Below are 14,369 nucleotides of genomic sequence, written 5' to 3'. Positions count from 1 at the left end.
CCTCATCTTTAAAATGGGCTTGGGACTTCCCTGGCGGTCCAGTGGTTAGGACTCCGCACTTTCACTGCTGGGGCCCAGGTTCAATCCCTGGTCGGGGAACTAAGATCCCACAAGCCACGTGGCCAAAAAAAAAAAAAAAGGGGGGGGGCTTCATCATAGGGCTCATAGGGCTGTTATGGGCGTTCCAGGAGAATCAGGTTTGCAAAGTTCCCAGCAGACAGTGGTCCAGCAGAGGTAGCAGCTGGTAGCTGATAATAGCTGACCCCTCTCTCTAGCCCCCCTTTGTGCTGGGAATCCTCCTCAGGGGAATGTATGTCCTGGTTGGAGTTGCCAAGCTACACGCAGGAGCCAACTTATGAATTGATTTAAAAGAACACATTGGGGCTTCCCTGGTGGCGCAGTGGTTGAGAGTCCGCCTGCCGATGCAGGGGACACGGGTTCGTGCCCCGGTCCGGGAGGATCCCACATGCCGCGGAGCGGCTAGGCCCATGAGCCATGGCCGCTGAGCCTGCGCGTCCGGAGCCTGTGCTCCGCAGCGGGAGAAGCCACAACAGTGAGAGGCCCGTGTACAGAAAAGAAAATAAAAAATAAAAAAATAAAAGAACACATTGAGGTCATGATACTAAAGGTCATGCCATTGCTTATTTTTTACGTCCAGCCCTGTGCCAAGTATGCTGCATCATCATCTCACGCAGTCCCCGCAGGATGGATGTGAAAGCTGTCCCTGTTTATAGATGAGGAGAGTCAGGCTCAGAGAGGTGAAGGCACCTGCCTGAGGATGCAGCTAGCAAATGGCAGGACTGGGGTTTGGGCTGCAAAGCCATGTTGCCATCAGCTGGCCGGGTATCTGGAGGGTCCCTGGGCACTGGGAATGCAGGGTGGACAGGTCCAGTTGGAAACCACCAGGATGCCCTCCGAGCTTGCTGGGCGGCTCCCGCGTCGTTTACACAGTTCTCTGGGAACAGAGGCAGGGGAGCGGGTGTGTGCACACTGCGGGGTAGGCATGTGGGAGGAGCCAGCTGCCGGCCCCATATGGTGCCTCTGCCCACCAGCGCCACCAGCACCACCAGCCTGCCTGGCTCCGGGAGGGGCTCAGTGGAGAGGGTCGGGGCGGGGGGAGTACCTTGTGCGAGTGTGGGACTTCCGGGAGGTCGTTTATGCAAGTTTTGTTTTAGTCACCTGTGTGGAGCAGGGGGCCGAGTGGCCAAGTGACTCTTATCCCTCTGGGACAGATGAGGCTAAGAGAGGTGTGACCACCTGTCCCAGGTCACACAGCTAGCAAGAGGCAGAGGTGGGATGAGTCCATGCCTGTGGAGTCCAGGTCTGTGCTCACAACCCCGTGTGGCACTGTCTCCCTGGACAGGGACTCACAGGCTTTCAGGACGCTGGGCAGGAGCTCCCAGCGGGTGGGTGATGCTGGAGTCTCCTTTACCCTCTCTCACCTGGCCTCTACCTCCAGGTACAAAGGCTTCATCAAGGACTGCCCCAGCGGGCAGCTGGATGCAGCGGGCTTCCAGAAGATCTACAAGCAGTTCTTCCCGTTTGGAGACCCCACCAAGTTCGCCACATTTGTTTTCAACGTCTTTGATGAAAACAAGGTGAGCTGGGAATTGACAGGGCCTGTGCCAGCCTGGAGTCCCCTCCCTCCTGCGGCAGCCTGCGCGGCTCCACACCCACGCTGTCCTGCTGATGTTGCATTCCAGAGAAGGAACACAGACGTGTGCGCTCACACACACACACATACACACAAACGCACGCACACGTGTGCACACCCACACGTGCTTATACATAGATGCACACAGATGCATGCATGCACACACATACATGCACTCATTGTACACAAATGCACGCACGTATACACATTGCAGGAGCTCACCCACACACAAGGAAGCCACAGAGATCCGTGTATGCACACACATACCATGCACACAGACATACACGTGTACACACATGCACACATATGTATACCTTGACCCTTTCCTTACAAGCACAAAATGCAGATGCCGCCAGGGATAATAACAGGATTTATAATCACAACTGACATTTACTGAACATTTACTACGTACTACGCTCTTTATGTGGATTTTTTTTAAAAATAAATTTATTTATTTATTTTATTCTTGGCTGTGTTGGGTCTTCGTTGCTGCGCACGGGCTTTCTCTAGTTGTGGCGAGCGGGGGCTCCTCTTCGTTGCGGTGCGCGGGCTTCTCACTGCGGTGGCTTCTCTTATTGCACAGCATGGGCTCTAGGTGCGCGGGCTTGGTAGTTGCAGCACGCGGGCTCGGTAGCTGTGGCTCGTGGGTGCAGGCTGAGTGCAGGCTGAGTAGTTGTGGTACACGGGCTTAGTTGCTCTGTGGATTATTTTTAGTGAGACCTTACAACCAACTACCTGTAGGGATGCCTTTTAATTGCCCCCATTTTGCAGATGAGGAAACTGAGAATCATATAATACGGGATCTTTTGTGCCTGGCTTCTTTCACTGAGCATCGTGTTTTCAAGGCTTATCCGTGTTGCAGCGTGTCCCTTCCTGGTGACGGCCACCCTGACAGTTGGCACATCCGCCACTGGGGCATCTGCAGTCCTCCAGACTCTGTGCCACGCTGGCATGTTTCCTGGCTCACTTGTATTCAAGGTGGACGTACTGTAACTTGTCTCCCCGCTCCGTGCTGTAGGACACTCGGATTTTTTCTGCTCTGTCACGCCCTGGCTTTCTCCGCAGGTGGCCTCAGCGGATGATCACACTGCCTGGCCCTGGGAAGAGCTCTGGCCTCTCCGGACCTCAGTTTCCTTATTTGCAAAATAAACAGGATTGAACAGTCCAGAGCCCCACCTTTTTCTAAAGTCTCTGAGCCTGTGGTTCAAGGCCGAGGAGGAAGGGGTTTCTGGGCAGGAGAAAGGGACTCCTGCCCAGAGGGTCCCTCTTCCTCCCACCAGATGTGGAGTGTCAGGCTCTCCCTTTGGTCTCACCCGTTTCCCTGTCCCTCCTGCCTGGATTTTCCCTCTTTTTTTTTTTTTTTTGGCCACACCATGCAGCACGTGAGATCTTTGTTCCCCAACCAGGGATCAAACCCGTGCCCCCTGCATTGGGAGCGCGGAGTCTTAACCACTGGACTGCCAGGGAAGTCCTCTTTTGCCATTTCTAATCCTACCCTCTCCCCATCCCCTTCCTTCTCATCACCCTCATTCCCGTACTCTCCACTTGGGTGTCTGGTACCTGCTGCCGCCCATCACCACCTGCCCAAGGTGCAGCCTGACCAGGTGACTCAGCGCTAACTGAGGCCCACCCCCACTCCCCTCTCTCCTGCAGGATGGGCGGATTGAGTTCTCTGAGTTCATCCAGGCGCTGTCGGTGACCTCGAGGGGAACCCTGGATGAGAAGCTGCGGTGTAAGTCCTGCCCCCTGGGCTCTGTGGGGCGGCCACTGGGCGGTCCCAGGCGGGAGGGAGGCCAACTACCTGGGCCAGGTCATCTGTCTGGGGCTGAGAGTGGCACAGATGTCCTGCCCTTCCAGGTCAGAGGCAGTTTCTTGGAGGAGGCCAGGCAGGAGGAACGTGTCTTCCTTAGATGCGTGGACAGATGGGGCGGAAGCAAAGGGGCGTCCGAGCAGGTGCAGACATGGGACCTCGGGCAGGACAGCGTGGAGTTAAAAGACCTGGTTCCAGGGCTGGATCCACTACTTAGGAGGCTGTTTTGATGACTGATCTCATTCATTCACTTATTTACTGGTTCACCCAACAGATGTTGACCAAATATGGCCGCGTGTCAGTGCTGAGCAGAGGCCAGGACCCACGGGTGCATCAGATAGACGGGCACCTGCCCTCGCGGCTGTCAGTCTAGCTCAGGGACCTTATCCAAAAGATCCCAGAAAACTGCAGGCGAGGCAGGAAGAGGGAAGTGTGAACCGACAGGAGAGGAACTGACCCTGTTATGAGTCGGGAGCTGAGCTGGGACGGGTGAAGGTGCCAGGGAGGGAGGAGGGAAGAGGGTTCCAGGCAAGGGAAACAGCATGTGCGAGGCCCTGAGGAGGGATGAGAGAAGGATTCAGAGGGGAGAGTGTGCAGGCTCCTGCTGCTGCGAGAGGGGATCTGGAGAGAAGATGAAAGCAGCTGGGCCAGAGCTCACTTCCCACTGAGACACTTCCACTGCTTTGCATCAGCACCGAGAAAACGCGACAGTTTCTTTTTCTTTCTCTTTTTAGGAATAAAAGAGGATTTTATTTATGCAGAAGCTCCTGCCCTCCCCCCCAGGCATATTATTTTATTTTCTAAGTTGATCCCAGCAGGATACAGTGTAATTGTGGAAAGGAAGTGGGCTGAAAGGAGGCAGAGGCGGGGGCATGGGGAAGGAGAGGGGGGCCTTTAGGGCTCCTCCTGGGGTCCCCTCCCTCCCACAGCTCCAGCTCCAGCCTCAGCTCTCGCAGATTCAGTGCCCCCTCCTTTTTTTTTTTTTTTTTTGCGGTACGCGGGCCCCTCACCGCCATGGCCTCTCCCGTTGCGGAGCACAGACTCCGGACCCGCAGGCTCAGCGGCCATGGCTCACGGTCCCAGCCGCCCCGCGGCATGTGGGATCCTCCCGGACGGGGGCACGAACCTGCATCCCTTGCATTGGCAGGCGGACTCTCAGCCACTGCGCCACCAGGGAAGCCCCCCCACCCCGCTCCTTTTTATATTTAGTTTTTTTTTAATAACCCTAGTTGAAACGGCCCGTGTGTTCCTGTCGTGCGTGCGCGTGCGCGTGTCCCGTCTGTTTTGATGTAAATATTCATTGATTGGATGAGTAATGGGGCTGTGGTGCAGTGCGGGGGGCGGTGGGGAGCAGCACCCCCTTCCCCGGGCCGGGGGTCACTCTGCCCTGGCTGGTTGACCGCAGGGGCCTTCAAGCTCTACGACTTGGATAACGATGGCTACATCACCAGGAACGAGATGCTGGATATAGTGGACGCCATTTACCAGATGGTGGTGAGAGGCCCGGGTCCTATGGGGTAGGAGGAGGCAGTAGGGGCATCAAATTTAGTGACTGGGCCTGTCCCAGAGGAGGCACCCCCGTGGGACTGCTCTCCTGACCGGGGCAAGCGTTGGTCAGGTAAGGGTCACTGCCTGGGGCCGCTCAGCACATCTCCAGCTGGGCTGGCAGATGGGGGCTCGGGTGGGTGCGAGGTTCTGGAGCAGAATTACAGATGGCGGGGGACATTGTGGGGAGTGGGAGGCAGAGGGGGTCCTCATCTGGAACCTGCCCAGGTCTGGGGAGCATATTTTTGGGAAAAGGGCCCAAAGCCCAGAGTGCCAGGAGCCAGCCCCCACCTTGTCTGTCCCTGGCAGGGGAACACCGTGGAACTCCCCGAGGAGGAGAACACCCCCGAGAAGCGGGTGGACCGAATCTTCGCCATGATGGACAAGGTGAGACCCCTCCCGTAGGTGCCACTGACCACCTACAGGCCTGGCTCGAGGCAGGCAGCACACCTGGTGTGACGTCCACTGGTCCGGTTGGCAGCCGTCCCCTTCAGACATCCAGGGTTTTAAGTACATTTGTCCAGCACTTTCTCTTTGATCAACTAAGATTCTTTATTTATTTTTTAAAATTAATTAATTAATTTATTTATCTATTTTTGGCTGCGTTGGGTCTTTGTTGCTGCGCGCGGGCTTTTCTCTAGTTGTGGCTAGAGCGGAGGCTGTTCTTCGTTGCGGTGCGTGGGCTTCTCATTGCGGTGGCTTCTCTTGTTGCGGAGCATGGGCTCTAGGCACGCGGGCTTCAGTAGTTGTGGCACGCGGGCTCAGTAGTTGTGGCTCGCGGGCTCTAGAGCGCAGGCTCAGTCGTTGTGGCACACGGGCTTAGTTACTCTGTAGCATGTGGGATCTTCCCAGACCAGGGCTCGAACCCATGTCCCCTGCATTGGCAGGCGGATTCTTTTTTTTGTTTTGCGGTACGCGGGCCTCTCACTGCTGTGGCCCCTCCCGTTGCGGAGCACAGGCTCTGGACGCGCAGGCTCAGCGGCCATGGCTCAGGGGCCCAGCTGCTCCGTGGCACGTGGGATCCTCCCAGACCGGGGCACGAACCCACGTCCCCTGTATCGGCAGGCGGACTCTGAACCACTGCGCCACCAGGGAAGCCCTGGCAGGCGGATTCTCAATCACTGCGCCACCAGGGAAGTCCCAAGATTCTTAACCTTTTAAATTCTTTGCCATGGACAAGAAATTTGGGCATTCTGGAGAAGTTGTCTGTGGACTTTTCAGAGTAATGGTTTTAAGGCATCAGATAAAATCCACAGGATTAAAAAGGAAGCTATTTTGGAATGCAGCTATCAAAATTTTTTTTTAAAGAATTTGTGATGTGGTATATGAGCTTCTTTCTGAACACATCGGATGATGAGTTACAGTGGTTTAGCCACCCCACAATTTCGAACCGATGATATGTACAGGTGATGCCTACAGCAACCGTGGAGTGTTATAAAAATACCTCGATCCCCACGGTTGACAAAGCCACAGGTACTGCTGGTTCTTTGGGAGATCGTTACCTAGATTCATTATGGAAGGAAGAGCTAAATTTCAGCTATAAGTTAGCGAAAACAAAGACCTCATTTTTTCCCATTTTAGTTCACAGGCCTGCTGAATTCTGTTCTCAGACCCCAGGTTAAGAAACCCTTCTTTAGGGCTTCCCTGGTGGCGCAGTGGTTGAGAGTCCGCCTGCTGATGCAGGGGACACGGGTTCGTGCCCCGGTCTGGGAGGATCCCACATGCCGCGGAGCGGCTGGGCCCGTGAGCCATGGCTGCTGGGCCTGCGCATCTGGAGCCTGTGCTCCGCAACGGGAGAGGCCACAACAGTGAGAGGCCTGCGTACCGCAAAAAAAAAAAAAAAAAAAAAGAAAGAAACCCTTCTTTATACCAGACTTTTTTTAAACTGGAAATAACTTTGTTTTAAACTGGAATTTGATATCAAGATGGTAAGGAAACCCACTATTGCTTGCCTTCAATAAAAGAATTCAAATGAACAGTGACCTTGGGCTTATTATTACATTCCGGCTAGGTACAGGTGCCTGCCCTGAAAGCTTTGAGCCTGAGGCCTTACTTCCTTAATTTAAAAAAGTGAGATCGTATGTCAGAGAGGCAGTAAAGAGACAGAGGCTCAGACCACGCTGCGCTGCTGATAATAATCAGAAGATGTGTCCATAGAGTGCGGCAGAGAATACTAACTTCTCGCAGGGCGGTTCAATGTTATTTAACACCAAGGTGTTAAATCCCCCCCACCCCCAATTCAGACAGCCCTTATTTTGGGAAGCAAAGTCCACGCTGTAGTCAGGCTGGGTGTAAATCTGGCTTCCGCAGTTAGCAGCCAGGGGGCCCTGGACAGCTGACTGAACCTCAGCATCCTCACCGGTGAAGTGGTGATAAGAGCAGCCCCTCTTTGGCTAAACGATACGCTGCTAAATAACCAAGAGATCCCTGAAGAAATCAACGAGGGAATAAAAAAATACCTAGAGACACATGGCAATGAAAACACGACGACCCAAAACCTATGGGATGCAGCAAAAGCACTTCTAAGAGGGAAGCTTATAGCAATACAATCCTACCTCAAGAAACAAGAAACATCTCAGATAAACAATCTAACCTTACACCTAAAGGATCTAGAGAAAGCAGAGCAGCCCCTCTTCTTAGAGCGGCTGTGAGGACCCCGTGAGACCAAGCGCACGCATAGCATGAACGGGGCCCACGGTGGACGACCCTCAAGGTCTGCCTGCGGAGCTTGTGGAAACCTCGTCACCATCTCTCTCTCTGGGTGCAGGCTGTGGGTGGCTTCCAAGGCCTTTTTCTTTTGCTCTCACGGGTTTCCTTGCAAAAGATGCTCCAGGGGAAGGGATTCTGGCCCAAACCATTTCCTTCTGCAAGAGACCCACTAAAGCCCCTTTACGTGGGCTCCATCCAGCCTCCTTGTAGGTCTCCCGGGGGATGGCTTAAATGCCCTCCCAAGGGTGACCCCAGAGAAATGCATCAGGCTCTCAGCCCTGTGGGATTAACACCCTCTGTGGGGATGAACAGCAGCGAGGATGCTAACTGTGGAGTTATCGGGTGCTTCCGGTCTGCGGAACACTTTACACAGCTTGAGCTCAAGGAGTGCTCACCTCAGTGCCCTGAAGAAGCCGTTCAATTCCCTCCAGTCTCCAGATGAGGAAACAAGGGCCCAGAGAGGTGGGTCGCGTGCCCAAGGTCACCCAGCCAGGAAGTGCCCAGGTCTGTCTATGCCTGACCCCTCCCACCTAACGAGCTGCCTTGCCTCCCTCCTGACTTAACTGTGGAAGCTCTTTTGGAAGCAGCCCTGGGCTAGGCTTGGGGAGGGAGTGTCCAGGGCCCAGGGCAGAGGCCCCTGTCCTGGGAGGTTGGTTGTCCCCTCACCTTCACCCTCCTCTCTCTGCTTGCAGAATGCTGACGGGAAGCTGACGCTGCAGGAGTTCCAGGAAGGATCCAAGGCGGACCCGTCCATCGTGCAGGCGCTGTCCCTCTACGACGGGCTGGTATAGTCCAAGGCCCAGAGCTGAGGTGAGTGGAGGGGGACTTGGGGCCTGGGGTGGGGGAAAGGGGGCAAACCCAGCCTCAGGACACTTGGGGTTGGCAGATAAGTACTTGAGTTTCCGGGGGGGGAATCAGGGTCTGCCCAGTTGGCGCATAGCTAGTAAGGGAGGGCCTTCACGTCAGCCAGGGCTCCTCTATTTTTGTCATTTTTATATACCCAGATTCAGCCTGAGAGTTTACTTGAATAGAAGTTTCCCTGGGTTGAAAACACTTTGAAAATACCAGTTCTCAGCCAGAGCCAGGGGCCTGGGAGAACGGGAGTCTCTCATCTTTTCTCCGTTGGGGTGGCTGAAGACCTCAGCTTCCGCTCTCTTGATCAATAGCTCCAACGTGGTTTCTTTTTTTGCCCAGATTTCCGTTAAGTGCAGGATGATGGCCCACAGAGGCCTCTGTTGCTGGCAGAGAACTGATCCCCATGGTCCTGTCCAGCTACGAACACTCTTTTTTTTTTTTCTGGCTCTTTTTTTTTTTTTTTTTAACATCTTTATTAGAGTATAATTGCTTTACAATGGTGTGTTAGTTTCTGCTGTATAACAAAGTGAATCAGCTATACATATGTCCCCATATCTCTTCCCTCTTGCATCTCCCTCCCTCCCACCCTCCCTATCCCATCCCTCTAGGTGGTCACAAAGCACTGAGCTGATCTCCCTGTGCTATGCGGCTGCTTCCCACTAGCTATCCACCTTACGTTTGGTAGTGCATATATGTCCATGCCGCTCTCTCACTCTGTCACAGCTTACCCTTCCCCCTCCCCATATCCTCAAGTCCATTCTCTAGTAGGTCTGCATCTTTATTCCCGTCTTGCCCCTAGGTTCTCCTGACCATTGTTTTAAAAACACTCTTGTATGTGTCTCCTGGTGGACGGATGATGCATCCTCTTGATATAGATCTAAGAGTAGAATTGCTGGGACTTAGAATGTGTGTATATTTTTAGCTTTAGTAGATACTTCCAGAAGTTTTCCAACATGGCTGTACCATCTCCGACTCCCACTTGCGGTGTATGAGAGCTCCCATTGCCCCACATCCTTGCCAGCACTGGGTGTTCTCTGTCTTTTAAAATTTCAGCCGTTTTGGTGGGCGTGTCATGATAGCTTGCTGTAATATGAATTTGCATCTCACTGATGAGCACTGAAGTTGGGCACCTTGTCGTATGTGCATCCTCCATTATACCATCACATTTTGTGCAGTTCTGTCTTAGTTATCTCGCTGCACACTGCAGTCCCGCAAAACAGCATCTGAAAAGAACAAACATCAGGAATTTGGGTACAGCTTTGCTGGGTGCCTTCGGCCCAAGGTCTCTCATGAGGATGCAGCCAAGCTGTCAGGAGGGTGGCCAACCATCCCAGTTTGCCCGGGACTGTCCCGGATTTAGTGCCAAAAGTCCCATGTTCTGGGAAACTCCTCTGTAGTAGGTAAACTGGAATGATCATCAGCTGTTGGCCAGGACTGCGATCTCATCTGAAGGCTTGGCCAGGGGTGACCCATTTCTAAGCTCACTCATTTGGTTTGGCGGCCTCAACATGTGGCCCTCTGCACAGGGCTGCCTAACAACATGGTGGCTGGCTTCCCCCAGGGTAAGCTTTCTGGGAGGGAGGGAGAGGGAGAACCCAAGATGAAAGCGCAGTCTTTTTATAACTCGATCTTGAGAAGCAAGATCCCATCACTTCTTTTTTAAGAACGCCTTGGCTACTTTAGGCTATTTCTATACAAATTTTAGAATCAACTTATAAATGTCTACACACACACACATGCACACACACGCTGGGATTTTGAATGGGATTGAGTTGAGTCTATTGTTCAGCCTGGGGGAGAATTGGCATCTTTATAATGTTGAGTCTTCCAGTCCATGAAGATGGTATATCTCTCTCTGTGTTTAGGTCTTTAATTTTTTTTTCTCTATAACATTTTGCTGTTTTTAGCTAAAAGGTCTTTCACATCTTTTAGTAGATTTATTCCTAAGTTTTTGATGGTGTTTTAAACAGTAATATTAAAATTGTATTTTCTGTTTGTTTCTGATTTATAGAAATTCAGTTGATTTTTGTTTATTGATCATATATCCATGGTCCTGCTAACTTCATTTATTAAATCTAGGAGTCTGCCTTAGATTCTTCTGGATTGCCTACATTTCTTCCTTTCCTATCCCTCTGCCTTTTGTTCCTTTTTCCTGCTTCCTTGCACTGGTTGGGCCCTCCAGTCACATAGGAGTAGTGATGGTGAACATTCTTGTCTCATTCTCAGTCTTGGGAGAAAGCTTTCAATAATTCACCATTAGTTACGATGCTTGTTATAGGTCCTTTGTAGATAGATTTTAGCAGATTTAGAAAGTTTAGAAAGTTTCCCTCTTTTCTAGTTTGGTAGGAGTTATTTGTTTTTTTAAAAAATCATGAGTGATATTGAACTTTATCAAAATTGTCTGCATTTATCAAGATGCTCATATGACTTTTCTCTCTTTTTTGTTGTCAGTATGATGAATTACACTGATTGATTTTGTGTGTGTGTGTGTGTGTGTGTGTGTGTGTGTGTGTGTGAATACATTTTATGGATCATCAGTGGATTCCTGTCCACTTAAATACACTACCTTTTTTTTTTCTATTCTTTTTCAAATTAGTTTTCCCATTTAGGTTGTTACATAATATTGAGCAGAGTTCCCTGTGCTATACAGTAGGTCCTTGTTGCTTATCCATTTTTTAAAAAAAGTTTTTAATCTTTATTGGAGTATAATTGCTTCACAATACTGTGTTAGTTGATGTTGCACAACAAAGTGAATCAGTCATATGCATACACACGTCCCCATATCCCCTCCCTCTTGAACCTGCCTCCCATCCTCCCTATCCCACCCCTCTAGGTCATCGCAAAGCACCGAGCCAATCTCCCTGTGCTATGCTGCTGCTTCCCACCAGCCAACGGTTTTACATTCTGTAGTATATATATGTTGATGGTACCCTCACTTCACCCCAGCTTCGCGCTCCAATCCCATGTCCTCAAGTCCATTTTCTATGTCTACCTCTTTATTCCTGCCCTGCAACTAGGTTCATCAGTACCTTTTTTTTTTTTTTTTTAGATTTCATATATATATGTTAGCATACGGTATTTGTTTTTCTTCTTCTCACTTACTTCACTCTGTATGACAGACTCTAGATCCATCCACCTCACTATAACTCAATTTCGTTTCTTTTTATGGCTGAGTAATAGTCCATTGTATATATGTGCCACATCTTCTTATCCATTCATCTGTCAGTGGACATTTAGGTTGGTTCCATGTCCTGACTATTGTAAATAGTGCTGCAATGAACATTGTGGTACATGTCTCTTTTTGAATTATGGTTTTCTCAGGGTATATGCCCAGTAGTGGGATTGCTGGGTCATATGGTAGTTCTATTTTAGTTTTTTAAGGAACCTCCATACTGTTTTCCATAGTGGTTGTATCAGTTTGCATTCCCACCAACAGTGCAGGAGAGTTCCCTTTCACCACACCCTTTCCAGCATTTATTTGTTTCTAGATTTTTTGAAGATGGCCATTCTGACCAGTGTGAGGTGATACCTCATTGTAGTTTTGATTTTCATTTCTCTAATAATTAGTGATGGTGAGCATCTTTTCATGTGCCTCTTGGCCATCTGTATGTCTTCCTTGGTGAAATGTCTATTTAGGTCTTCTGCCCATTTTTTAACTGGATTGTTTGTTTTTTGATATTGAGCTCCATGAGCTGTTTGTATATTTTGGAGAGTAATCCTTTGTCTGTTCTTTCATTTGCAAATATTTTCTCCCATTCTCAGGGTTGTCTTTTCGTCTTATTTATCGTTTCCTTTGTTGTGCAAAAGCTTTTAAGTTTAATTAAGTCCCATTTGTTTATTTTTGTTTTTATTTCCGCTACTCTAGGAGGTGCGTCAAAAAAAGATCTTCTTGTGGTTTATGTCAGAGTGTTTTTTCCTGTGTTTTCCTCTAAGAGTTTTATAGTGTCTCGTCTTACATTTAAGTCTTTAATACATTTGGAGTTTATTTTTGTGTATGGTGTTAGATAGTGTTCTAATTTCATTCTTTTACATGTAACTGTCCAGTTTTCCCAGCACCACTTATTGAAGAGGCTGTCTTTTCCCACTGAATGTTCTTGCCTCCTTTGTCATAAATTAGGTGTCCATATGTGCAGGGCATATCTCTGGGCATTCTATCCTCTACCATTGATCTATATTTCTGTTTTTGTGCCAGTACCATACTGTCTTGATTACTGTAGCTTTGTGGTATAGTTTGAAGTCAGGGAGCTTGATTCCTCCAGCTCCATTTTTCTTTCTCAAGATTGCTTTGGCTATTTGGGATCTTTTGTGTTTCCATACGAATTGTAAAATTTTTTGTTCTAATTCTATGAAGAATGCCATTGGTAGTTTGATAGGGATTTCATTGAATCTGTAGATTGCTTTGGGTAGTAAAGTCGTTTTCACAATATTGATTCTTCCAATCCAAGAACATGGTATATCTCTCCATCTGTTTATGTCACCTTTGATTTCTTTCATCAGTGTCTTATAGTTTTCTGGGTACAAGTCTTTCGCCTCCTTAGGCAGGTTTATTCCTAGGTATTTTATTCTTTTTGTTGCAGTGGTAAACGGGAGTGTTTCCTTAATTTCTCTTTCTGATTTTTCGTTGTTGGTGTATACGAATGCCAGAGATTTCTGCACATTAATTTTGTATCCTGCAACCTTACCAAATTCATTGATTAGCTCTAGTAGTTTTCTGGTGGCATCTTTAGGATTTTCTATGTATAGTATCATGTCATTGGCAAACAGTGACAGTTTTACTTCTTCTTTTCCAACTTGTATTCCTTTTATTTCTTTTTCTTCTCTGATTGCTGTGGCTAGGACTTCCAAAACTACGTTGAATAAGAGTGGCAAGAGTGGACATCCTTGTCTTGTTCCTGATCTTAGTGGATATACTTTCAATTTTTCACCATTGAGTATGATGCTTGCTGTGGGTTTGTCATATATGGCCTTTATTGTGTTGAGGTAGGTTCCCTCTATTCCCATTTTCTGGAGAGTTTTTATCATAAATCGGTGTTGAATTTTGATAAAAGCTTTTTCTGCATCTATTGAGATGATCATATGGTTTTTATTCCTTAATTTGTTAATGTGGTATATCATATTGATTGATTTGCATATATTGAAGAATCCTTGCATCCTGGGATAAATCCCACTTGATCATGGTGTATGATCCTTTTAATTTGCTATTGGATTCTGTTTGCTAGTATTTTGTTCAGGAATTTTGCATCTAGGTTCATCAGTGATCTTGGTCTATAATTTTCTTTTTTTATGATATCTTTTTCTGGTTTTGGTATCAGGGTGATGGTGGCTTCATAGAATGAATTTGGGAGTGTTTCTCCCTCTGCCATTTTTTGGAAGAGTTTGAGAAGGATGGGTGTTAGCTCTTCTCTAAATGTCTGATAGAATTCACCTGTGAAGCCACCTGGTCCTGGACTTTCGTTTGTTGGAAGATTTTTAATTACGGTTTCAATTTCATTACTTGTGATAGTTCTGTTTATATTTTCTAATTATTCCTGGTTCAGTGTTGGAAAGTTGTACCTTCCCAAGAATTTGTCCATTTCTTCGTGGTTGTCCATTTTATTGGCATATAGTTGTTTGTAGTAGTCTCTTATAATCCTTTGTATTTCTGCGGTGTCAGTTGTGATTTCTCCCTTTTCATTTCTAATTTTATTGATTTGCATCTTCTTTTTTTCTTGATGAGTCTGGCTAAGGGTTTATCAATTTTTTTTTTTTTTTTTGGCTGCATTGAGTCTTCATAGCTGTGTGTGGGCTTTCTCTAGT

The 14,369-nt window shown here is 48.7% G+C and overlaps 1 protein-coding gene across 1 annotated transcript in view; it reads left to right on the top strand.

Moving 5' to 3' along the window:
- NCS1 (neuronal calcium sensor 1) overlaps window positions 1-14,369 on the top strand; it is a 60,980-nt gene that overhangs the window by 35,409 nt on the left and 11,202 nt on the right. The window contains exons 3-7 of the mRNA XM_060013971.1: window positions 1,460-1,598; window positions 3,308-3,386; window positions 4,870-4,958; window positions 5,319-5,396; window positions 8,411-8,528. Of these exons, the coding sequence (XP_059869954.1) occupies window positions 1,460-1,598; window positions 3,308-3,386; window positions 4,870-4,958; window positions 5,319-5,396; window positions 8,411-8,509 (484 nt within the window). The 3' untranslated portion in view covers window positions 8,510-8,528. The remainder of the gene's footprint in view (window positions 1-1,459; window positions 1,599-3,307; window positions 3,387-4,869; window positions 4,959-5,318; window positions 5,397-8,410; window positions 8,529-14,369) is intronic.

Source organism: Delphinus delphis, chromosome 6, assembly GCF_949987515.2.
Source record: "Delphinus delphis chromosome 6, mDelDel1.2, whole genome shotgun sequence".
Classification (NCBI taxonomy): Eukaryota; Metazoa; Chordata; class Mammalia; order Artiodactyla; family Delphinidae; genus Delphinus; species Delphinus delphis.
The sequence above is the reverse complement of the archived record's forward strand: the minus strand, read 5'-3'. Positions and strand labels throughout refer to the sequence as shown.